The following is a 26,060-nucleotide window of genomic DNA, read 5'->3' on the forward strand; positions in this document are numbered from 1 at the left end:
TTTGTAACGTCTTTCTGCAGTTCACGTTTCCAGGGCCTGTCCAAAGGCCATACCCCATAAATCAAGTGCTGTCTGCAGAGCTTATCTTCCTCCAGGAGGGGAATAAACACTGGCAGCAGGAGAGCAGGAGCATACAGACGGTGAGGATGAGAGGGTAGATGAGTCATTGATGGCCATGGCAAAGTAAAAGAAGCAGTGCATCCGCTGGCATCTGGGAGTGACCATCTCAGGGAAAAGCAAATCTGCCTTTGCCTGGAGAAGGTGGTCCTATTTCCACAGCAGAAATGAGGATGTTGTGATCCATCCTCTGTTTGTTTTTTTTTTCTCTGGGTAGCAGAGGTGTTTTGAGTAGCTTGATAAGGATGATGAATTCTCTCTTGCCTGCATAGCATGTCACTGAAGCCAAGAGTACGCAGGTGAAGGGCTTTTCTCCCGCAGCTTTTGTGGTGAAAAGCGATTAAATACTGATTGTTTCACTGACCATAAGGTAAAAGTGAGCAGAACCAGATCGCAGCAGCTACAGCGAGGGGACGGAAGGTTCCGCTCGTACCTGGCTGCCCCCCGCGGGGCCAGGAGAGGGCACTGCGGCCCTGGCAGAGCATCCCCACCCGGAGGGTACCCGGACTCCTGTCCGGCTTAAAGTGCCACCGGGCAGCACCAGACATCCTGGGGCTCCGGGACAGGCTGCTCCGCTCGGGAGCAAGGGAAAAACACTATGGAGCAGAGAGAAAAGATGGGAGTAAAGTGTAACTCCCCTTCGGTGTACAAAAGGTGCTCTGATGCAGGGGGGAAGGAGAGAGCTCTCGTGGTCGCCAGCCTTTCCAAAGCCTTTCTCTTGTGCCCTAGAAGCCCTTCAAGCTGGCTGGAAGCCACCAGCAAATCCGTGGTTGACGCAGTGAAGACACTTGATCGCGTCAGCCTTGGAGATGGGGAAAACCCAGACGTGGGGGGCATGCTGAAAACACTAGAAAATAGGCCCAGGAAGGCCCCGAGGATCAGGGCCTGAATGGCTGGGGCTCCACCACAGGCTGGGGATTGGTGGCAGGAGTCCAGCCCTTCCGGCAGCTTATAACAAACCACCCCGTGTCACCTTTGTGCTTCCTGGAGCAGCACTGAAGCAGCCCTGCGCCCTGTCCTGCAAATGTTAGCCTGACCTGAGAACTTCCCTTCCTCCCTGCTTTCCTTCACCTCCCCTCCACCTTTTCCTCGTTAGAGCTCTGTTTAACACAGCCACCCTTTCCACACGGCACATTGCCCTCTCCTGAGGATGTCCTGTCTGACCAGGCAAGCCGAGGGCAGGCACTCCAGCCCCATAACTGGGTCACACTGGGTTGGAGGTGAGGCTGGAGAGCCTGCCCGCCCACCCACCCACCCATCTCTTCGGAGAAACCTGTCTTTCCAGGGAGGGAGAGCAGTATGTGGGAAAGCCGAGAGCCCTGGAACGTGAATTAGCCGGGGAGAGATGAATGTGTGATAGCTTGTACCTGGCAGCTACCGATGGAGCGTGTTAACGCTTTCAGCAGCGCCGGAGCTCAGGTGTTTAATGCAGGCGTCCTGCTACCCCTGGGAAGATTTGGGAGCATCAAGGTAGCGCACAGCAGGGACGGTGCCTGGGTTAGGCAGGGTGACTGCTGGTCACCATCCCAGCACTGAGCATAGGATGTGGGTCTGGCCCCTGGTGGCTTTCTCCAGAAGAAGCCAACGTTAGGGGATTTTCCCCCCTGGCTTCCCTGGAAGTCTCTTAAATACTGCAGCTTAAACAGCATGGAGCAGGAGGAGAAGGAAGAGGCTGCTACTCTCCTATACTCTAAGGATACTGATGTACCACACGGAGCACAAAGCAGGAAAGGGGAGTCTCCATGTGCTGATCCTAACCCTGCCACGTGTCTTTAGCCAAGTCAGGTTACCTGCCTGCTCTCACCTTTCCTCTTCGTGCTGCTTGTTTCACACAGCATCATTCAGGTTCAGCCCAGACTTAGGGGATGCAAAGACTCAGCCACACAGGTTCACTGTGAGCAGACCCTGGGGTTTATCAGTGGCCACATTCTGCTTACTGGGGGGGGGGACGGGGACTGTTCCCACAGCGTGCACACCTTCCCTTGCGGGTGCTGCCCATCCTGGCCGGATGCCTCGGCCTCTCTTACCCATGCATTGCAAAGGGCAGAGCTCAAAGCTTATCCACGAGGGCACAGCTGGGACGCAGCCCCTCGCTCGCAGCCCAGCAGGCAGGTGCTGCGGGGTGTATCTGTGCAGCTGAGGGCGGGCAAAACCACCTTCCTTCCTCCCTCCCCTCCTTCCCACCCCACCCCACGCCCTGGTAGCGCTGCAGGGACTCATCTATTCCCGAGTTACTAATATGCAAATGGGAGCTTTTGCATGGGCCAGGCGCCAGGCTGCTGGGTGTCAGGGCACCCGAGGGAGCCGGAGGTGGGGCGAGGCGTGGCGTGGAGCCGCATGCTCACCTGGCCCTGCATGGCAACAGGCAATGGAGCTCTAGGTCCCTTCGGGAGCGGACCCACGCCCGGTTTGAGAGGCAGCGGGTGGCAGAGGAGGGAGGGCAAACTGGCAGCCCCTGGCAACCTGGGGCTGACGGCAGGAGGCTGGGCGCACCGCGGATTTCCCTCCGCCAGCAGGATGGTGAACCTGGAGTCCGTGCACGCAGGTAAAGAGCACTTGAGGAAGGAGCGGGCTTGGAGCTCGCCGTGTGGCTGAGACCGTGGGCTTGGGCAGGAAATGGGGCTGCTGTGATTCCTGTGACCTCCCCTCCCTTCCTTTCCCTCCTCTTCTCTCCCGCTGGAGTGCCAGGCTAAGTGCCCGCATTCCCACCTGGGGATGGATGCTGCCCTGATCCTACTTAGGGGGCTGCCAAGCCATGCCCACGATGTGGGCGCATCGCTCACGCTGCCAGCCCTAACGTGGGTCAGGGAGCAGAGCGCAGAAGTCTCTCGGGTACCTGGAAAGTGAGCGTGTAGTGCCTGACCTGTGGGATAAAGCTGGGAGGAGTGAGAGGGTGTGTGTGTGTGAATGAGAGTGAGATAGGACATGGGTTGGAAGGGGAAAAGTTAATGACAAAGAGGGAAAAGGAGGGAGAAATGAATGAGGAGGGAGCTGTCGGAGACTGGGCTGAGTGAGGAACGAATGAACAGGGATACTCAGGAGGACAGACTCCTTCTAGGGGGTCTGATCTGGAGATACGGCTTGGGTAGCCTCACATCTCCTGTGAGCAGACCTCCCCTATACAATCAGCTGGGGAACCAGAGCAATCACTGCCAAATCCTTTGGAGACTGAGCAGAAACAGAGTGAGTGAGCTTAACTTCTGCCCCAGCTCAAGCCCCTGTGCTCGAGGGGAACGACTGCATCTCCGGGTATACCAGGGCTGAGGATGATGCTGGGGCAGAAGCAGAGCAGTGGAAGCAATGAAGGCCAGATACTGACAGCCCCTTCTGCGGCAGGGGCAGGCAGTGGGGTGTTGGGAGCCATGTACCCTGCTACTGACCTATGTCCAGTGCTTTGTGCAGCACAAAACACTGCGTGTTGTCCCCAGGTTTGGAAGGGAGAGGGTGGATACCTCCATCAGTCTCGTTCCTTTTGTGTACCTATTGGCACGCTGCAGTGAAACTCGGGTATTTGGTGGTCCTGCTGCGAAGGGGAGACCCAGGGGTCCATGCTCAATGCTTGCAGCCCCTCAACAGGCTCTGCCTGAAGGTGGGCTCGTGGACAGGCCTGCAGGGCAAGGGAGATGCTGCAGAAATGCCGTCACTTAACAATGTGTCAGCCTGCAGAGATGGCCAAAGCCCCTGCTCCATGGGTGCGTTGCAACCTCCCCCTGGCTCTGGGGTACCAGCAGCCCCTCCGAGGCGACCAGCACCCCACTGTGCAGGCAGGCTCTCTGTGCCAGCCATGGGGAAGGCAGCAGGGGAGCCCCAATGCCGGCCATGAGCAGAGGCTGCGGGAGGAGTGAGGCTCGTGGTCTTGGCTCGGCGTGTGAGCCCGACTAGTCTGAGCACCTGCGCTGGGTGTGCTTGTGTGTGCTGTCTCTCGGGGACGCATCCCCCGCAGGCTCCTATCCACCCATCTGCTTGGCTTGTGGGCGACTCTTTCTTCATGAGAAGATTCCCCAGATCGATACTGTGCCCGCTGTCAAAGCCAGTGGCATCACTCCCAGGGTGGATTTGGCCGGGAGCTGCGCAGAGCCGGGTGCGTGCTGATCTTCCATTCTCCCACATCATCCCACCCTGCTGCCTTCCAGACGGGCATCAGTTTTAAGCGGTGTTTTTGCATGGAGGGACACCAGGTTGGGCCCAAATTCATGTGCCAGACCCTAGCACTGATGGTGTGTGTGTGTGTGTGTGTGTGTTTCTTCACCCTTCTGCAAAGGCAACTGCCATGCTCAGTCCTGGAGTCCCTAAGCAGCAAGAGCTTGCAGAGGTGCTGCTTCTTCCCTGCCTGTGAAGACACAATGTGCATGGTGAAGGTGGGCTGCTTGGGCGTTGCATGCCCTGCTTCCTGCTCAGAAGGTTTCCTTGCAGCAGCATTACCACCACCTCCTCCCCAGGCATTTGGGTACTTCACCTCCAGAGGGGCTTGGGCATTTAAAGCACAGAAAATTCAAATCAGCTTCAGGTCTGAAGCCAAGCTGAGCTCCCACCACCAGCAGCTTGCTTTTTCCCTTTTAAAGTCATCAGGCTGGTTTACCCTAGTGCCCGTGTCTGAACAACCACTAGGATATTCCTAGGGCTTGGGAAAGCTTTATTTGCTGACAGCGTTTGTTTCAGCAAAAATAGAGATGCAGATCCATCCCCAGAGAAGTGTCTGCACTGGTCTGGGTGAACAAACCAGACTACCCCTACTCCAGGTATGTTTGCTAGCTGAGGTAGAGCAGCACATTTTTAATATGGCCCAGGCCGCAGTGGCGGCTCCTAATAGCTCTGTGGTTAGGACTTAGGCAGGCCTAAGTTGCTTTATTTTTCCCAGAGATTTTTTTCCTAAGCCTGCTTATTCCCTGCTTGTTGCCAGCCCTGCAAAGCTGCATGGAAGGAGCCTGCATTCGGGTGGGCTCAAAGGCTCACAGCCTGTCTCTTGTCTTGAGGCAAGATGGAAGGAACAGTCAAATCCAGGTGCATCACTCTGTCCTTGTTTATAGTAGAGGACTGTATATGTTGGGTGTATATATGAGATATATATACTGGGTGTCAATAAATAAGGTGTTGCCCATATATTGGCTACACTTGTATTGGAAAGTGGTTCTTCTGTATGCCTGCTTCTTGTTCTTAAGGATCCCTTGGAAGGTGATGCCTTCACTGCTGTCCATAGGCGTACAAAAGGTGGCCAGCCCCACACCACTGAGATCAGGCTCTGATCAAAAGGGTTTTCTTTTGCTTGCTGTCGTTATTTGTCTTCCCCATGGTATTTAAACTGCAATAACTTGTGTACCTAGGAGGAATATGTGTGAAAATAAACTTCTGCTCTACATATGGGAGAATCAGAGCATATCTTGGTTTGGTTCTTTCTCACTAAAGCAGGCACTGAACTTCTGCCTGGCTCAAGATTTCTCTTCCTCTATTTTATGAGAATCAAGCTTTCTCTTTTAAGATACTCTTTGGCACCAAGTATAACTTTGCGCTTTGTAGATTGCCTAAGTTAGGGTCCCTTGGCAGTATGACAAGACCAGAAGATGTTTATAGCTGATGATAATTACTCTTCCTGCAGTAGAAATGCTTAGAAGCCCCACTAAATTTTCATGTCTTAATTGCAGAGGGTTTATTTGAAGGGGGGGGAGGAGGAGGAAAATCCCACAAGTCGCTTCTCTCTCCTTTTCCACCTTGCTCCTCAATGCAGGAAAAGAAGCTTGTTCAGTATGTGAGTGTTTCTGCATTTGGTCCCTGGTATAAGATCTTGTCTTTTCCTTTCTTCATTTGCTGAATAAAAACTTTCAAACTTCAACCAAAGCAAAACTTTTTCCATTTTGGCCGAAAAAGGAGCTATTGGTACACTGGGAAGTTTGATTAGGGGAAAGGAAAACCTGAGCAAACAAAACAGAAAGGCCTGCCTGCTTTAGTGTGAGTAATAGAGGGAAATAGGTATAAAAACCTATAGGATTCTCCCCACCCTTTTGGCTGCTAGGAAATCAGACAAGCATCTCTAGGAAAGAGGAAAAGGTTTGCATGATGCCTTTAAGAAGGCTTCCACCTGCCTTTTCTACCCCGGCAAAACCACAGCAAACACCGGTCCCGCTTCCACAGTGTTGTTATTACCCGATGCAAATGGGGTGAGCTCTGTGGCAGGGACTGGCTGCAGGAAGCACATGCAAATCAGTTAGCTCTTCAGACCAAAATGTTATCTTTTGGGGGTTTTATTCCCCAGATAGCCGGGAAAGAGTTAAAATCCCCATGGGAAGGGTAGGAGAGGTGAGGGGGGTGTCCTGTCCCTCTCAATTTGAATAGGTATTCTTCCTTCTCTCCCTGGTGTGGACTTTGACTCTTAAAGAGGGGATGAGCAAGCTAGTGTGAAGTTGACTATTCCCACCTTTTCTTTCAGCTGTCCCCGAAGGAGAAAGTGGCCCCGGGTGTGGTGGCGGCCATCACTTCAAGGGTAAATGACAAACCTATTGGCACTGATAAGGATGGGGGGAAGCATGCAGGAGCACTCTTCTTGCTCCTGGGCTGGGGACAGCGCTTTGGAGCGAGGCAGCTTCTTGGTGCTTTGCGAGGGCTGTGAGCACAGGTATGTGGGAGAAAGCAGGGTAAATATTGTGCACATAGGGATCAAACGTACCAAGGGAAACAAGCTGGGTTTGCAAAGGAGGAGAGGAGAAGAGAGACTTCACTACCCTCCCTAGAGCATCTTTCTGAGACCGGTACTCCATGCATGTGCTTCATAGAGCACCAAGCACTGGCCTGGCTGAGCCATCTTGAGGGACAAGGAAAGGATGTAGAAGGGAAGGCTGAGAGGGATCCATTGCCTCCACAGGTGTGAGCGCAGCATTAACCTGGGAGCCACACCAGCTGGCTTGGGAAGTCTATATAAAGCTTAGGGGAGAGGTCTGTGGGGTTGAGAGTGTTCTCAGTGCTTTAATGGCTCCTCATCCCTTGTTCAGGAGAAGAAGGTGGAAGAAGAGGAGAAGGAGAAGAAGGAATGTAAGAAGTGAGAGCAGAGCAGCAAATTGGGGAGGGGGGAGAGGGATACGAAGAGCAACAGGAGGGAAAGTGCATCCTCGGAGCTGATGAATATTCTAGTGACTGTATGTTGAGGAATCAGAAATTTGAAAGTCTGATGGTTTATTATAATTACACATTCATTTGTGCTGTTTAGTGGAAGCCACATGTGCCTGTTGCCTGGGACTGTGACCTGTTATTAAAATCAGTTGTGCCTCCTTTTGCAGAGATCAAGATGAGCGGTGATGCAGCAGATTCCACAGATACTCGGCATGAACCTGACCAGGTGGAGCCAGGTAAGGAGGGTCTGGGATGTGGGGAGCAAGCAAGGAGGGAGGGGAAAGCAAAGAAATGGGGGGCATGGGTGCTGGAAGTTTCTGCCTGTGCTTTGCTTGACTCCTGTTGCTGGTACATTGAGCTCTTCCAACCAGCCTGGGAGTTGATCAAGAATGTGCTCTGGGCTAGGATTGCGTTTGTATCTTGATCAGCATGCAAGAGCCTTCTGTAGCAGCACTGAATCAGTTTGTGCCTCAGTAATGTCCTCTGTGATTTTAGCATGGAAATATGCTTATGGCTTGGCAAAGGAATAATGCTATTGAAATAGTCTTGGTCCACTCTGTTTGGCACAAACACCTCTTCGTCTTACCCAGGGTTCATATCAGGAATGCTTCTGTAGACAAAACTCCCTGGGGACTAAGCCTTTTTTGGCCACATGTATGTAGAAAAATGGGAGGGATTTGGGGAATATTCAAATCCAGCCAGGTAGTTCCAGCAAAAATTTATTGCTCTTCACCTTGAAGCATGATTGGGTTTCTCATCTTCATTGCTCCCACCCGATGGCTGCTCAGACTCTCACTGCTCCCAGGCTGGAAACCCCAGTTTTCCTTGCATATGTAAAGCTGAGGAACAGGGTGATCCTTTGAAGATGATAGTGCTGGTGTTAGCACTGATTTCTGCCAGGTTACCAGCCAGCTTCTGCATTGCCACAAGGTGTGATACACACCAGGAAAATCAGTTCTGTCTTTTCTGGCATCACTTCTGACTGCCTCCACCTGTAATCTGTGAAATTACAGGAATATAATTTCACAGAGGCTCATGGTCAGATTCCTTTTTAGGCAAATAAACAGCAGTAAGAAGTATTTTTAGCACCCACTTGGTGTAAGAAATTAAGATTATTAGAAACCTTGTGGTTTATTATAGGCTTGGAAATAAACACCTTCAACACCAAAGCTGGTAGAGATAATGTAGAAGGATCATTGTTCTTTGAGTAATGAAGAGCCCTAAACCTGGGGGGGGGGGTGTGGATGTGTAACAGCAGATTAACATGGAATGATTTTTACTGTTTCTCTTCTGTCATTTGAGATTACTTATAAATAAAGAGACCCTGATAAAGGCAGGGAGCTCCAGGAATGTTTTAATGAGGCTAAAACTGCCCCTTTATTTACACCTTACACTGAGGACTAGAAACCCTCTGTGCTCTTAGCTATTAAGCTGTTATTTGACATAATCTAAGGTAGAGATGGGACCTGGTTCTATTCACGGCCATGAGCTCTGACTGACTCTGGTCCGGTCAGCTTTTGTTCAGGGCTTTCAATGACTCCAAACCGTCTCTTGAAGGAGACTGTTTCCGAGCCACTTAGCAACAAATATGTCCCCAACATCCCGAGCTCTTTAAAACAAATCCTGAAGTTGATGTCTTTCCTGCGTCTTGGCATGCAGAATTAATGGATAGCAAAGCTGAGTTAAGATTAGGGAAAGCTTCCTCGAGAGACGCATCAATGCAGTGGGAGACTCTGGCTGCTGATGTTGCAGTCAATAGTGTTAAATAGGTGAGAAGCTGGCACCCTGGTTGATTGGATAATGTGTTTTTCAGCTTAAGCTTCCCAGAGAGCCATTAGTGTTAGCTGTAGCACCTCTTTCGGGTGGTAACCGAGAAAAGAAAGCAGAGAAGTTGAAGTCAATTTGTTTTAAAATAACAAAAACGTTTGCAGCAGCATTCGCTCTGCTCCAGGAGCCCTCAAATCAAGCAGGGAAATCAGAGCAAGTCAATCGCCTTCATTTGCACAAGAGCCACACTTCCCTGCGGACTGCTACAAGGAACCTGCTTAAATTACTTTGCCTGTGAGTGGTTGATCCGTTTGGGATCTCCGGAGATCACCACAAGAGCTTTGGCTATGATGAGAAACTCTACAGGCAGTTACGAGCTGCTTATAGGGGTCTTTAGCAACCAGCACAAGCGCTCCTGTCCCACAGCAACTCGGGATGCTCGGGGCAGGACCACAAGCTCTTGCTCAGCAGTCGATGCGCTGTAACCTGGCACATCAGCCCCACTGGCAATCCCCACCAGCCAAGCGCACGGAGGGTCGGCTTCCTGCTTTACCTAAAGCCTCTGCGCATCATCGTCAGGCTTCGTTTTTTTCTCTCCTCTTCCCGACCATTCTGTTTATAAACAACAGAGCCCTTTGTACTGCACTTCCCTGGAAGTTTTTATTTGCCCTTATCCACGTCGGTAGAGGAATATTTACTGCAACACCTCCTAGTTCAGCGCTTTGTTTACTAGCTTCATGTGGGAAAATCTCTTTCCCAATGACTCCTTAATTGAAGACCCGTTTCCTGATGCACTGGCCCAATCCACACAGCTTCCCCGGGACTCTTGTTACCCCCAAAGGAGAGGGCAGTTTACCAACCTAACAATAACAGAGCTTATAAAGAATGGAAATCCTTCGAGGTGCATATTTACAAGGGCCTTTCATCACTAAAAGATGCAGACTGGCTCCAAGAAGAATTAAAAAAGTACTGAAGGGAGCTGGGTGCCAAAATGCTTTTGTAAACCCAGCCCTTGATCTAAACCTGATGCCTGAAGATCTGATGGGAAGTGTCAGTAGTCAAAAGCATAATCTCATCCTTTCATATCTCCGCCAGTTCTAGGCTTGGGGAGGGGGGGGGGAAGGGTAATTTGGGGCATTGTTTTACTTTGAAAGTGTTTAAAATAATAGCGGGGGGTGTTCTTTTTTAGAGAAAATTGGCAAAACGGTTCATCTTTCACAGGGGGTTAGGAAAGTTAAGGGTTTTTTTTTTCTTTCCATCCACACCAATTCCACAGGAAAGGCTTCAAAGTTGTTCTATTTAATAAGATGCTCTCCAAACCCCTGTCTTTGCTTGATTTCACCCACCCCTCCATGTCTACTGGTTACAGTGAAATTTTGCCATTTCACAGAAAACAGAGTGAAAAAATATATATATATAAACCTAAGGCATATCACATACCCTAAACAGTCCTGTAAATCAACTCTTCTTTGGTGTTAACTCTGCCTTTGTTATCAAGGTACATGATAGGCATGAGCCCCTCCTGCATGGGATGTAGGTTCAACCGCCTTCCCCCATGGCCCAGGAGCTGTGTAGGTCGGCCCCGACGGGAGCACCGGGTCATCTCTGCTGTTTGAAGGTCCTTTTCACCCTGTCCTGTGTGGTGCCAACCCGGTTTAATGCTCGGCTGTGGCTGGGCTCACAGGCAGTTCCGCTGACTCCATGGGGGGTAATGACAAGCGTGAGTTTTCTACTTGGCTCGGAGCTCTTTTCATCTTTTTAAACTGATGAAAGCCCTGCCAGCGAGTTCTGGGTTGATTTTTTTTATGGGAACTGTGGGGGCTTGGCACTGCAGAGTGTCGCCCCTGGTCTTCCAGCCGAGAGGCAGAGATCTCCCCCTTCTTGTGGTTTATCTAAGCGCTCTCTATCTGATGCAACAAAATGCTGAGGTGGGACTTGCCTCTGTCTGTCTGTTTGTTTGTGTCAGACACTTGTTCCCCGTTTATCTGCTTGATCAAAACAGGTTACACCAAGCAAAGCTACTTCCCTTTGATTTCATCTGTTGAGGCTATGGGGGGGAAGCCAAAAGGGCGATAGGGAAGCTCTTCAAACACAACCATCGGTAACTGAATAGCTGCAGGCGCTCCGAACATCTTCTCTCCCCACCCTGTAACACGGGGAACTGGCCAGCCTGCCAGGAGCCCAGGGCGGGGTGCGATGGGCACCCCAGCACTTGGGGTGTGTATGTGTGGGTGCAATATAGGGCAGCCCCACAGCACTATTTCTGCCTTGGGAGCAGTCGCTATCACTCCTCGGGTTGGTGGTGCTTGGCTGACCCCATGGCTTTGCTCAGCTCTGGGATCCTGAAGAGCAGCAGCCAGGGAGAGGAGTGGGGTTTCCTGGGGAAGGCACATGGAGCCAGAAAGATGGGCTCTGGTGGCCATGGTAACGGGGTTATATAGCCCTCACACCTCTGGTAACCTATCTGAGTGCATTGGGAAGCAATAAGGCAGATGCCTTCTCTCTGACAGTAAGAAAGACCCTTTCCTTTAGATGCCCAGAAAATGAAAAGGGTAAGGAGCTATGCATCCTCTCCTATGGTATTGCAAAGTGTCCCTTTTGGACACGATGCATGTCATTCTTCTCACCCTGCATCCTCAACTTCAACTACCTTGTGCCTATAGAGGGATGTCAGCATCAGATACTTTATTCCTCTGCTGCTGCCAGACACCTAAGGTCCCATGGCAGTGGAGGAGAGAGCCCAAGGGCAGCTCTTAAACTGGACACCAGAGCTTCCTTCCAAACAAACCTCCTCCCAGTGCTCCGGTTTCTTTGTCCGTGCTTTTTGCATTAAATCCATACCAGGGCAGATGGAAAAGCAGAGACCATGTCTCAGTCTGTCTCTCTGCCGCAAACTTAATTAAGTCTATGTCTGTTCCTCGGCTCCAAAGTGAACGTCCTGACCTCTTCTCCCACCTCATTGCCTGGGTGTAAGCTCTGTGATGCAGGTGCTGCTCTTCCTAGGGATGGGTGCACAGCTCTGGGCAGAGCAGAGCCCTGTTCTGCCCTGGGAAGGCTGTTCATCGCATTCCAATTGCAGGTGTTGGGATAGGGTCTCTCTAAAGGCAATGGCTCACGCTGGGACAGGGTATGATGGCTCTGACGTCCGAGTCAACTTCCAACTCGGGCCAAAGGAAACATGCACAAGCGAGGGATGTCAGACTGAGCAATGCAATGGCTTGTGTGAGGTGAGCTGGTGGGTGCGCAGGGACACTCCTTGTCGCAGGCAAGCTTAAAGGCTGCAACAGCTTGAGCTTTTCTATTGCCTTTTGTTACTTCTTCATATGGGGCTGGGAGCACGTTGCCAGCCCTAAGCCTTTTGAGGAAACTTGGCCTTCCCTGGCCCCACACTGAGCCCAGTCCTTGGCTACGCCTTTGCTCTCCCTGGTGAAACTTCCCTCAAAGCCTCCAGGATTTCTCTTGTCTCTTCCCCCTGCAGCCATGCACAGCCCCAGGACAAGCCCCGGATAAATGAAAGCAGCAGCAGTTGGGCTGGAAACAGCTGGTTGCTATGGCAATTGGGCCTGCTTAGGATTTGCATAAGGCTGATGATTTTCATAGCACAGCCACATTTAAGGCGAGCAGGAGAAATTTCCATATTCCCAGCTCCGAGTCAGTTGGGGCGTGGGGGAGGCCAGGAGGGGGGGTATTTGAAATTCAAATGAAGGTGATTAGGGTTTGAGGTTGGGTTATTTTATATTTTATATATTTTATTATTTTTTTCCCCTTAAACATCCCATTATGGAAGAGGATAAAAAACGATGGGGAGGGGAAAGGGGAACAAAAGGCTGGTTTGACTTGAATTAGAGGGGCAAAGGAAGAGCTGGTCTGATCTGCCTCTTGCCTCTGGTCTAAGAGAAGAGGCTTGCCCTCTCCCAGCACCTGCAGGTGAAATGTTTTCCGTGGGAACAACTGCTGCCCTCGGGTTTCCTTCTGGAAACTGCCCCAGTCTCCCACAGTTGCTTGTCCTCCTTTCTCCCCCCTGCTCCACACGAAGGGTACGTCGCACTTGGAGCTGCAATGGGACTAGAAGATGGGATTTCTTTGAAGCACTGCTGACAAAGGAAAGGTGTTTTTGTAACCCAGGGCTTTCCACCCAAATGAAACACTTGTCTTTAGTGAAAGCTTCCCCTGGAGTCTGTAGCTGTCTGACTGAGTCAGCACAGATTCACTTTTCTCACTAACCAGCCTTAACTTTCCCATGGCGATGCTCTTGATGCCCCGGTTTGGTCTGGTTTTGTCTTTAGAGAGAATGGTTAAGATGAAAGCTGCAGCTCCATCCGCCTGCCTCAAACTCCCCATCCTGTTCACACTTTCCCCTGCTCCCTTTCAAAAGCACTTAAGCCTTGGGAGCAGCATCCCAGCAGGATCCAGGGAACTGACTGGTGTCTGCTCAGCTGCAGTTTCTGCTTCCACTGGATGCAGCTGGAGGGAATTGGGAGCAGCCACTAACATGGAGAGAAGGTGATTAAAGTGAGCTCCTTTCCCTGCTAGTTCTGGAGGAGAAGCTGGTCTGACTGCTGGGAAGAGTAGCATGAGGGCTATGACTTGGGATTTGCTTGAGTCTCTGAAGCGAATTGAAATTCTAAGTGTATTTGATGCTGAGCATCTTTTTTGCTTAATAGAATACATTATTCTCAGTGCAGGTGAGCATTTTGCTCCATCTCCAGTGTGTGGGTCAAGTGTTTTTTATAGTGGCAATAATTGTGGCTGCTCTTTACCCACTCATGGGTGATCTTTTATCTTCCTGTGTTGTCTGAGGCGAGAGATTTGATTCTTGTCTCAGTTTAACAGCTGAATTTCTCAGCTCCTAGAAAACATACATTGAAAGGCACTCTGCATCTGGCCTGCTTTGCCAGTCCCTGATGGTGTTGTGCTTTATCAGCTGGAGTGCTAAAATCTTCAGGATAGGTGAGATTCATCTTAATTTTAGATATTCAATACTTTGAGGCTGAAGTCTGACCTGCTCACCCTGGGCTCCTTGTACAGTCAATGATGAAAATAGGTATCTGCAGAAGGTGATTCATCTCCCTGCCGTCTACCTCGGGGGCAAGACGAATTGCCCTCTGGAAGCGCCTGCTTCCTCTCCATGGCTGTAAAGGGAGCCTAGAGCAATTGGCTCTGAATTAGACACCTAAAAGTTAGACATCTAAGCCCAGGCAGCTGCATCCCCTGCCTGGTGTCTGCCTGGCACTGTTCCTCCATCGCCGTTCAGCTGTTCCGAATTTCCCTCCTAGATGCACGCGGCACAAAACTGATTCCCTGTGGGAATTCCCCAACACCTGTTCAAGATTGAAATCACCTTTTAATTCCCTGTCCCTCTGTGCAGCTGAGATCAAACCGTGGGGTGAATTAAGTGTGGGGTTGGGTGGGAAGGGGTATAAGGTTAGCCTTCTGGTTTCAGCCCTGTTTTTGTCACGGGGTGAGAAGCCACGGGCGGTTGTCACTCCCTATAGGTGACATCTGCATGTTCCTGCATGTGTTTACCTGGCAAAGATGAAGGCGCATTGCAATCCTGATTTTACTTTTCTCCCGTTCCGGTGCTCTTATCCTCAAGCGCTGGACTGGCTCAGCAGCTTCCAGTGGGAATCGTGTCGGTTCTGATAGAGCACTTGCTTGTCTTTGGTTTTCAGAGCAAGCACCGCATTCCAGGCGGGGGGAATGGCAGCGGGTGAGGTGGGGGGGGAGCTGTCCGGAACTGTTCTGCTGCTCCCATCCCCAGAGAAACCTCCCCAGGCAAACTCGCACCAGATCTGATGCCAGTGCTATGCAAAACAGCTGCCAGGTGAACCAAGGAGAGCAGCAGAGTCCTTGCCTGCTGTGCTGAGCTTATCGCTGCCTTTTTCCCTCCCCTGTCCAGAACACATGTAAAGAGGGCAATGAAGGCTTCTTTGATGGGGAACCTGCTGGGAACCGCAGTGCAAGGGGTTCGGAGTGATCCTTCTCCATTTAAATGCCAGGGCTTCCCCTGCTTGGTGGAATTTAAGGAAGCGAGGACTGCACCTAGCAGATATTTTGGATCCATTGTGCCTGGCTGGTGTAGCAAGAGGCAAGTTGCTGGCTGGTGTGAAGCTCCATTAACAGTAGTGGAGTCCTGGCAGTTTACAGCAGCAGAGAATCTGCTGCCGCTTACACGCTTTCCTTTCTTTTTATCTCCTGGAGCTAGAAAAGATTAAATCTTAAGTGCAGATCCTCATTGTTTGAAGAGCCTGCTCCTTTAAGGAGAGAAATGACTGCTTCAGTGCGAGTCCTGAGGTGGATGGAAACTGTGAGAAAACGAGTCTAATTTGATGATATTTGTAAGAAATTTTACTGATCTAAGAGAAAGAGCAGAATTGTTGTCCCCACTGCACCCAAACCTTGGCTTGCAGCTGGAATCCCTTCAGTTTTGCTCAAACTCAAGCTTTTACTGAAATAGACGAAGACAAGATTTGTTTGCAAATAAATCTGTGCACAAACACTTCTGCTGAAACATTGAAGACATTTGTGTATCCAGCTGCTATTTACATAACCACTGGGAACAGAAATAACCTCGCCCCGTTTTAAGTATCTCACTATTGGACATCTAAGGCTGAACTAGTTGCCCCTGGGTCCCTTTGTAGTCAATGGAGAGAAATAGTCATCTCCAGAGGGCCATTCATCTCAGCTTAAGATAGGCGTCTAAGATAGGTCAAATGAATGGCCTCTGGAGGTGCCTATTTCTTCTTGCTGTCTACCAAGACAGCCTGGGGCAGTTATCTCAGACTTAGACGCCCAAGCTGCGACTGAGTTAATGTCATTCTCCATGCATATTTGCAATAGGCTTCACTGTCACAGAATACCTGGCTGAGATGCTCCCAAACACCCCTGGTGATCTGCAGTGGGATGTGCAAGAGAGCAGAGGGTAGGACTTGCAGGAAGCTGTGTCTGGCCTTGTAGGAGAACAAGGGAAAAAGAAAGGCAGAAGCCTGTCAGCTGCACATGCTGGTGATGGGAGGAAAAAGTAAGAGATGGGAAGGCTGGAAGAGGAGGAAACAATACGCAGGAGAACTTGGATGTGGTGTTAGCAGTGCAGAGCAATGCATCTCTGTTCCAGCTGTGTGTCTCAAGTTCCAAGGTTTGGGGGTGTACGATAGTGACTCAGAGCCATCAGCACTGGCACCTAGGGATTAACCTCAAGGTCTTTGGATCTTGCCTCATCAAAGCGCTGCATTTGAACACGAGCAAAACTCTTGTATCCGAGAAACCAGAAGATAACCTTTTCCTTCCTGTTCTGCTTTAGCGCCTGGGAACTTTGTTTCCTCCTTCTCTTCTTCTTGCCTTTCTTCCCTTTAGCTACAGCCTCTAGATTGCATCAACCCGCCGAGGGTTTCAAAGGTAGAAACTGCAGGCCTTGAAGATCCTCACACCGTCCTGCTCAGGTGTGTGGATACTGATTGCGATCATCTATTAACGCTATCAGCATTCCCATCGTTCTGTGTGCAGTTGTTGGCTCTTGGGGCGTAGAGCTGGAACGCAATGAATGAACCGATTCCCCCGGCAGGAGCAGCTGGAGAAGGGTGGTCAGGGAGCAGATGGTTACGGTGAGAGGCATGGAAGCGCAGGGCAAGTTGGAGGTTGTAGCAGAGTAGGGAATTACATGGAAGGAGATAAAGACCTGAGACTGGGAAGAGGAAAAGCTTTGAGAAGCAGGTCTGGAGGAAGCCAGGAAGTGAGGGCAGGCTCTAGCACAGCAGAAATGCAGACAGGCTGGGGGAGAAGGTGCAGAGCTGGATCTAGGTTGAGTTGCAGATGATGAGAAGATAGAGGAGATTTCAGAGCTGGGGGGGAAACAGCTTGTTCTGCCATGAAATAGTGCTGTGGTGTTGCTTGGAGGAGAAGAGCTACAGCTCAGCCTCACAAGAGCAACAAAGGCAGTTCAGCTTCCACAGTCAACGCTGCTAACACGTTGAAGATTACATCTCCAGAGCTGTTTCTAGATAGCAGAGAACAGGGTGCCATGAAATCGTTATGGTTTGACTCTAAAACATTTTGCCATCTAATAATTGCACCAAGCATGCTCCCCCTCAGGGTCAAAAAGAGCCATGCTGACTTGCCTGGGAATATTGTATATGGTGCAAGCTGGAAAACTGTGTGCTAATATAGGACAGAGGCTTGTTCCATTGAAGAAAGCAAGTCAGTGGGAGCGCTGGATTTGCACCCCTGCCTTCACAAGCTCTATTAACCACTTTCCAACTTTGTGCAAGCGAGAAATGAACTCCCGAAAAAACATGATGTGTTGAAGCTTGATCAGATCACAGGGCATGGGCTATGCTTTATGGGGAACGTTATACCCAAAGAGCAGAAGGAAGAGGCCCTGGGGGCTTGTGCCTGTGGGATGTGAGCAATTTCAGGCTGTTTACCACCAGCTCAGTTGGATTAGAAGAGAATGACTTAGGGAATGGATTGCAAAGGGAAGGGGTTTCTTGGGGTTGCCTTTGCAACTAAAGAGGCTTCGTGGAATCCCTTAAAGCATTCATATCTATGGAGCATACAACTTTTCCTCTGTGATATTCTTGATGAATTTGGCAGGTGTGATGGAAGGGGGGGGGGAATGTTTATCATCAAAGGGGAATGAGTGAGGGCCTGTGCGGTACCTTCAGGCTGAAACCTGTCTGATTTTTTCCCCCTGTGCCTGCCAATCTCTCTTGGAATCAAGGAGACGCCTCTTGAGCACAACCCCACGGCACCCTCTGTTCCTTTAGATATCCCGTAATTACTCAGTGCCACATGGGTTCCCGAAGATCCCTGTTCACAGCCTCGGCCACCTGTTTGCTAGCTTCTCCCACAGTCGATTCTTCTTTTATGTACAGTGCCATGGCCATGGATTTCCCTGGGTATTTGTATCGTCCTCCAGCTCACCTCTGCTGGAATCTCCCTTGCAGTCAGTGAGCTTTCCCCCACCCTCACTGCTTGGCCAGGTATCTCCGGGGCAGAAGCTCTTCTGTTTAACTTCAGCAAAGGCTGATACCTCCAAACGTTGCAAAAGCTGCCTTTGTATTTCCATTGCTGCCTTCGCGTTGATTCCACCTTCCTCCTCCTCCTCCTCTCCTTGCTCTTACAGCAAACTGAGCTGGGCCAGCCGTGTGTCTTTGATTATGTGTGTTGTAAGTCGGGGAAAGTTATATCAGTGCTGTCATTAATCCTGAGATATCTGTTTGTTTCTTGTAGGGAACGAACAGAATGGGCTGGACTTTAACAGGCAGGTAAGACGCTCCCTGGTATTCTCCTGCTTTCTTGCCTTATTGTTTTTTAATTGCTCATCTTGCTGAGTCTCAGGCAGCTACTGCTAAGAGATAAAACTGTTAGGTCAGAAGCTACCATTAAAGAGACCACATAAATTCTTCGCAATTCCCCTTGTGGGATAGGATGACAGATTAAACTCCTGGTTTCCAGGCCTTCCTATTTCACAGAAGTTCAGTTAATTATAGAGTTTCTTTAAATCACCATTTGCTTCAGGCTTTTTCTGGCTTTTTAATTTTTCCCATTGTCATTTAGAAACCAAAGGGACCTCAGTTACACTGGCAAACGTGCAAATCCCACCCCAAAACCCCATGCGTTTCCACTGTTTGTGACAGTGGCGCTGAAAGCGCTGTGGTATGTGAGCCTAAGAGCACAGGGCTGACTCACAGGAGTATCAGCAAGGACTGAAGAGGAGGTGGTTTGAGGTCTTGGAGTGCACAGGTCAAGACCAGGCCTGCCTCCAATGACAGATTCCTCTATGTAAGACAGTGGGGAAAGGGACAGCAGATAAAAGGAAGTGTTTCTTGCAGGGCAAGCGAGCCCTAATTGCAAGCAAACATGTCAGGGACCGTTGTCTTTGCTGTGGTCGTTGTTATCCTCCTGTTTCATACAGCTGAAAGCAACCCCTGTCTCCTTGAATGCAAAGGCTTCCTACTCGCAGCAGATGGGCAGCTGAAGCTTCTCACTGTGACTTCTCTGTCCTTCCAGCTTGCCTTGGTGGCTCTGGTCTGACAGATGTCAGCAAGCTGCTGTTTGTTTGTTTGGTTTGGCTGCTCTTGGCTTTGGGTGGGTCGGAACTTCCTATCAAAGGTGTCTTAACACGTTCAGCCATCTTCCAGGTTTTTGGAATACCGAGCTGAAAACAAAAAGACTTGTGTCTCCAGCTCTGGGGATTGCAGAGCCCAGAGCACAGGCTTTCTGCACGCCAAGAGCGGAATCCAATCTGCTTATAAGTAGTGATAAAAGAAAATTCCCCCAAGACAGAAATAAGCCATGAAAGTAGAAGATCGCTGCATACTGCAAACTTTTCCTATGGCAGCACCACAAAGATGTTAGAACTGGAAGCTGGGCTGAGGTTAATCAAGGAAACGTTATTGACTGTGGTGAAGCAGTGCTGATTTACAACCGCTGATGATCTGACCCGTTGTTAGAGGTCCTAGTCCTCTGCATGTCACTGAGTGAGCAGATGGGGCAGACAGCTTCAGTAGGGTCTGGGCCAGACTCAGCTTCATAGAAATGTCCACCTCCCAAAAAGAGATTGGGGTTTTGTGACAGCCTTTTGTAGCATCCACTTCTTCTCCCCTTCCACCACAAGGGTGCTACAAACTCCCTTTCATTTGTGCCTGGTTGTGTCACTGAGCATCAAACTTGACTGGCGACCTATTGAGGTTTGAAAAGCAGAAGCCTGTGAGAAAGCTTATTTTAATGTTGTGTTCTTGTGTTGTTTGGGGTTTTTCTTTAATCTGGTTTGATTCCCCACATGAAGCGTTCTTCCAGCCATGCCAGGGCTCGGGTTGTAACAGTCCATGCGAGTGGACGCAGGCAGGAGCAAGCAAGGCCATGGGTAGACTTGAGCCATTATGATTACAGCTACTTGAAATGAGCAGGAGCCCAGATGCACATGGGTTATACACTCACGTTTCGGGTTAACCTCAGCTATTGGTGAATTCATCTTCAATTCACCAAGCAAATTTCAAGTGCCGAGAAAGAGGAAGAGGGGAGACATGGAAATCTCAGAGTGTTTTTGTGTGAGATCAGGTGCTGAGCTCTTTGATTAGGGGGTGGAGGTTGGTGGGGTTTTAATTTTGGTTTGGGGTTTGAGGTCGGTTTTGGGTGGCTTTCTTCTTTTTGTTACCTTGCAATTCAAGTTCTCAAACTGAAGCCCAAGAAGTATGGTTTGAAACCCAACTGCAACCCGAATGCAAGAGCTGCTGAGCTCTCTTTGACTTTATTTGGAGTGCTGGGCGCTAATCCCTTTGAAGATCATAAATCTCACATCGTTTAAGCCTCTCCCCCAGTCTTTGTAGATGGCCTACATTTCAGGTCTGTTTCCCTCCCATGTTACGCTCCAGGCGGGAAGAGAAGGGTGGAGTGACCTGGTTAGACCCCTTACTTGCCTACCAATTCCCTGCTGTGGCTGCTCTCACCCTGAAAATGGGGAGGAGGGAAACTCTTGTGGAGTTTGAGGTTTTCAGGCAGTTTGTGGGTCAGCCCTGTGCTTTATGAGAAAGCTGCCTTCTGATCCCTCAACCTATTTGGCAAACGTTTCTTCCCCCCCACCCCTCCACTCTTCAACCTCTCCTCCCACCTGGATGCAACAGTAATTTGTATGTGAATGAGAGGGAAAGGGGTGTGTGTGAAAAAAGCAGCATCTTCTGCCTTGCCTATCTGGTTTGGCTTTTCATTTAGCGAGTCTAATGCTGTTTGTTTCCTGTTTATATCAAGGGAAATGCAAAGAGATAGTAATAAACTTTCACCTTCAGTGCTGGCAACCTGGAGAGGGCCATCTGCTTCTCAATGGTTTGGGATCGTGTCCAGAGCATGTCAGGAACAGAGCTGAGGAACTCGGAGATTTACTCAGAGTCTTGCCATGAAAGGACATTGTGTGGGACCAGGGGAAGGTCGGACTGAAAGTGTTGAAACAAGAACTTTTCCCTGCTCTAATGTGGTGATGCCGCTGCGGTCTGGTTTGGTTTATCTCCCCATTGGTATATGCAGTGTTGAGCCTTTAAGGAAACAGTGCATTGTTTGTTTTTGTAGGCTGCTCTGAAGAGAGCTGTTCTAGAGACCCAGGTAATTCATCTTGTGCCCGCAGTTCATATTGCCTTCTGGAATACGCATACGGAGCTAAAGATGATGGTTTTGGGAGACGACAGGGCTTGTGTGCACGGTAGCCCAGCACATAGTGCTGTGCATCGGTCTGCAGCTGGAGGAGGAAAATACACAGATGCTGAATCACTGACTTCTTTTCCACTAGGAAGTGATGTGTAGGATCGTGTCACCTGTCGGTCCTTGCAGCAATGCAGTCTCCGAGAGGAGAGCTAGGGAGGAGCAAAGGCTTGGATCTCCCCTACTTCCAAAGAAGGGAATGAGAGGTGCTCTCCAAGCCCCTTCATGCTCTCAAACACTGTGTTGGAAGAGAATGCCTGCCCTGAAATCAAGCTGACAGGTTATGTGTGGCCAGGGCAGGAAAGGTTTAGCAGGATGTGCATGTGCTCTGTATCCAAATGTGTCGTGCAATTTCATTCCAGCAAAAGGCTACCCCTTGCAGACAGGCTATCATTTGTTTAATGCTAATGACAGGTTTGATATTTGTATCAATGTGAAGGTGATCCTGTGTGAGGCTTTACCGTATTTAAGACAGACAAGCAGGCGTTAATGTGCTTGGCTAGTCCAGGGCTGGGCTTAGCACAGCTTGAATCTTCCTGTTGTTTCTCTCCTCCTATTAGTTTATTGTCTTCAATTTGCACCAGTTAGGGGATTTAAGAGGGATGTACATCTCTTTCCCACAGGTTTCCTAGAAGTAGGATCTTAGGATGGATTTACCTGGGGGAAGTAGGTAGCTTGGAGACGTCTTGCTGGGGCAGGAGGGGTCTTCAGAACGCAAACAGAAGCATCCTGAACAAAATAAGAAAAGAGGATATGCAATTGAAGTGGCCTCGTGTTTCTTACACACATTAGCTCAGCACTTAGTTTTGCACATGGGGTAGCAGTGAGTTGTCTCAGGTCTTCATAGCTGATGTCCTGTAGAAGCATGATATGAGAAATCAGAGTGGGCGAACTGCACCTGAGATGTAAACTCACTGGTGGCTCTTTTTCAGTGCCATTACTAACACTCTGCCCCTGTTTGGTACTTTCCACCCACACGTCTGAAGGTTCTTTGCTGGTGAATTGAGAATCCCGGTGCCTCTGAAGGTAGGGAGGTGTCTAAGCCTGCCTTACAGATGAAGCAGACACAGACTGACTACCTGGCTTTTCCCAAAGATGCTGAGTACTGCGATTGCTGTTGAAATCAATGGATGCTTTATAGGAGAGTTGCCTGTGGACATTAAGGTGTATTGTAATCCAGGGACCTGCTCCTTAGCAGTGCTGGGACATGGACTCTGATTCTCTGATTCATAGTCTTGTGCTCAACCACAGACAAGTTCTTCCTCCCCTCCATCCTTTTGAAGGTGGAAAGAAGGGCCTAACTTGCTAGGTAGTTTGTTATTAATATCTGGGATGCAAAACTCCCTGCAGATTTAATTTTGCTCAATCAGGGCTTCCCTTCCCCCAGGGATCTCTCTCAGTTTTTCATTCCACTTTGTGTTCCCACCTCCCCCTAATCTCATTTGTTCCCTAGATGTCATTTCTGTTCCTGCTTGGCTTTTCCCTGTGGGTAGTTCAGGTTTCAGTCTGCCCTCCAGATTTCCATCCCAGTCCTGTTTTGCCCTCCTCTCAAGGGGAGGTTCACATCCTGCTTCCTTCTCCCCTCTGGGGATCAATTCAGATTTCACTCTCTCTTCTTCTCTGCATCGCCTCGGGGTATCAGCCTAAGCCTTGCATCTGTTTTTCATCTCTTGAGCCTTCATGAACTGGAAATCAGCCCGGCTGCCCCATGTCTGCCTTGACTGACACTGCAGCTAAGCTGAACACTACCTTGGCCTTTCCCTTTTGAAGTCTCCTTGCTCTGTCCTAGGGACAGACTGATTGCATAAATTTGTATGTGTGTTCTGGTTCTTCATTGAAATGCAGCCCTTTGGGAAAGCATCAGAGAAAGCCCTGGCTTGAGGGAAAGTCCTCTGTTTCTATATATGGCACTGTTTTGCTTAGGACAGATATGTAAAAGAACCCCTTCTTCAAGCTAGTTTTGTTCTGGTGCCTTGCAGAGGCCCTCAGATGAGATGGCTGGGAATGAACTCCAAAACAGGCCACTGAGTCTCTAGGGAAGCTTATGAGGGAAAGGGGGATGGAAGTAGGAAGGAGGATTTGGCCTTTTAAAACCTCTTCTCAAGAGCTGGACTGAGACTGCTGGTTATGTTAGCCAGTGACAGTTGACAGCAACCCAGACTGGCTTCAGACATGGCTGGGTCCTTAAGATCCAGCTGCAGTCAGTTCATAAACTGCTTTCCTGCTCCAGGCTTAAGAGCAGCCTGCGTTCATAAGGCATTTCCTACACTTGTGGCCTTGGTCCACTGGCAATGTATCCTGTACAGCCATTTCTAAGCTATCTTAGAGATGAGGGAGAGACAGAGACATCTCTTTGTGCAAACTCCCTGCTCCAACAGGGCTTCTATCACCCTTTGGGAGATGTTTTCTAAGCTCATAGGGGACAAGCCCAGGACGGACCTGCCTAGGGGGATGTAACAATTGTGTCCACAATAGAAACTAAGCTCAAGGCATGGTTGTCGCTGTCAAACCACTACTGAGGTTGCCCGGCACCCTTTTAAGCGGTGACTTGCACGAACTACTGTGCACGGAGATGACTCTTGTGCCTGCTGGAGAATGGCTCATCGGTAATAAGGAGAGGACTCCGAGTTCTTGACGGCCTTTCATCTGGGGAGCCCCAAGAATTCAATCACAAGCCTGCACCACCCAGCAAGGGTGGGGCCCTACACCCGTTTTGCAGAAGGGCAAGTCATAGCACAAGAAAGTGAAGGTGATGGGGTTTCAAGAGAGGCCTCTAATTTTGGAAGCCTGACATCAGAGCGCGCTTTCTCCCTTCCCAGAGGGGCTGATCTGCTCGCGCTCCATGTGAAACCAGTGGGGTGAACTGGGGCAGCTCAGCCCCTTAGGAGTCAGACATTGGGTTTCTCCTAGCAAGAAGCCCTCTTGCCTTGCTTCCCAACACAGGGAAGTTGCCCATAGCTAACAAGATGTGCCAGAACTGGCTCTGAGCTCCCTCTTCCCTTCAATACCTAGACTTCGGTCCCTCCACCCAAAATGAAAACCTGTGATGCTCCAGCAAAGTTGATCTTTCTCACTCTCCCTTTCTTTTTTAATTATGTTACTTGTGAGTATTTAATGCAATCCCTCTAGCTTCATTTCTTGTGTCCCACTTCCCTGGGGCGCAGCAACTGGTGCCAAAACTACTGGGAACCAATCAGAGAAACCTGCGGAGCTGGGATGGAGCCAGCCCCAGTCACGGGAGCCGTCTGATTCCAAGTTAATTCCTTTCAAGTACGGGATGTGGTGGAAAGAGCCTTGCTAGAGAGGGCTACCTGCCCCATGACTCATTAGGTGGACATTGCACTGCCCTCCTCGTGGATGACTGAGCTGGGGACATCAGTACTGTACAGCAGGGAGGCAGTGCCAGGTATTTAGATGTTTGGTGACTGGTTGGAAGCCAGAGGGCACAGAGAATCCAGAACAATCACAGTTTCCTCCCTCTAGAGAAGAGATCCATGGAAAGGGGAGATTTTTTCATGCAGGAGAATGGTGAAGGGTCTGGGTCTGGCCCCAGAGAAGCCCAATAAGGCAGCTTTGCTGCTGACTTCAACAGGAACGTGATTAGGCTCTGGGGAACCTGTGTGAGCATGCAAGAGGGCATGGGAGAAGCCATGAAGGCTGGTGTGTGTGAAATCGGATTGATAAGGAAAGGGGCAGGGATGCAGCCCAGGGTGGGAGCAAAGAAGATAAGCACAAAGGTGTAGGCAGAGGTGGAGCTCTGGAGAGCTTTGGGAGTTGGGCAAGTGAAATTGAGAGAAATGCAGGGAGCAGCGCTGCAACGCATGAGAAGGTTGGGGCAGAAGGGCAGGACCCCTGGCCTGAGGATGGCTAGGGAGGAAAGGGCAGGGAGAGTCCTGGAATGGAGACATGAGCGAGCTGGCAGCCTTAATGGTGGTAAAATTGCTTTCCATGCTTTTGTTTGGAGGTTCTCACCGTTCTGACCAAGACAATGGGATATCCTCCTCCCCTTCTTAACAGTATGTCCAGTTTGGCATGCCCACAGGCCTTTGCAGAGAAGGTGCCCCGTGCCCAAGGACGAACAGTAAGAGTGAAGATGCTGCAAGTGGTTGCTTTTCAGTGTTTTTCTGTGAGTTCTGTGCTCCCTGGACACAGATCACCTTCCAAAAGCAGTAGTTAGCTCCTGCGCTCCTGATGCTCCTGCGGAGGCTGCAGTCTCTAACGTGGAGAGCAGCCCTTGGTCAGGATGCACCTACTGAGCAGGCGCTGATACGAGCGTGGCCATTCAGGGCAGGTGCTCTTCCCACCTCTGGTTTTGGTTCTTCCCCTCCCTCGCCCAGCACCTGCTTTTGAAGCCTGTTGTGCTGCGTGTGGTCACTTTGAGGCTTATTGCCGGCACAGGGGAGAGGGGCAGCTTACTTCTTTTCCCTGTTCTCTAACTGCAGGAACACTAAAGGGATGCTGCATCAGAAAGCCTGTGGATGCAGAGCTCAGTGTGGTTCTCTTCATTTTCTTTGGGGAAGCATGTGGCTTGCTTATTGTTAGTTTTGATTTCCCACCCCCACTTTTACTTACAGCTAAGGCACAACTATTCACGTCCCGAGCTGAAGCTCAGAGGGTAAAGCATATCAGATCAGGCCTCAATTAATGAACTCAAAAGCCTCATATAGCTGCGGTGCAGGTGTGTTGAGGGTTAGGGATTGCATTTTAATGTTCCAGCGTGCTGTCATTGCTGAGTTTGAGGATATAGTCTGTTAGACATCCAGCATGAGATTAACTTCCCTTCTGTCATGCTGCCTGCTCCTGAATAATCCCCCCCTTCCCTGTGAAAGCACATCAAGTGTTATAGGGTGAATACATAAGGGTTTGCTGCTTTCTCCCTGCGAGTCTGT

The 26,060-nt window shown here is 50.0% G+C and overlaps 1 protein-coding gene across 4 annotated transcripts in view; it reads left to right on the plus strand.

The window, feature by feature from the left end:
• Positions 1-2,317: 2,317 nt before the first annotated feature.
• Positions 2,318-26,060, plus strand: part of POU2F3 (POU class 2 homeobox 3) — a 40,697-nt gene continuing 16,954 nt past the window's right edge. The window contains exons 1-4 of one of the 4 annotated variants that reach the window (XM_062617627.1): positions 2,318-2,662; positions 6,539-6,592; positions 7,383-7,451; positions 18,211-18,245. In XM_062617627.1, coding sequence (XP_062473611.1) covers positions 2,377-2,662; positions 6,539-6,592; positions 7,383-7,451; positions 18,211-18,245 — 444 coding nt within the window. In that variant the 5' untranslated portion in view covers positions 2,318-2,376. Of the gene's footprint in view, positions 2,663-6,538; positions 6,593-7,136; positions 7,242-7,382; positions 7,452-18,210; positions 18,246-26,060 lie in introns of those variants that run through there. The other 3 variants (XM_062617626.1, XM_062617628.1, XM_062617629.1) reach the window with 3 other exon arrangements.

Source organism: Pezoporus occidentalis, unplaced genomic scaffold (assembly GCF_034315485.1).
Source record: "Pezoporus occidentalis ecotype Australia unplaced genomic scaffold, CSIRO_AGI_Poc_V1 ctg199, whole genome shotgun sequence".
Taxonomy (NCBI): Eukaryota; Metazoa; Chordata; class Aves; order Psittaciformes; family Psittacidae; genus Pezoporus; species Pezoporus occidentalis.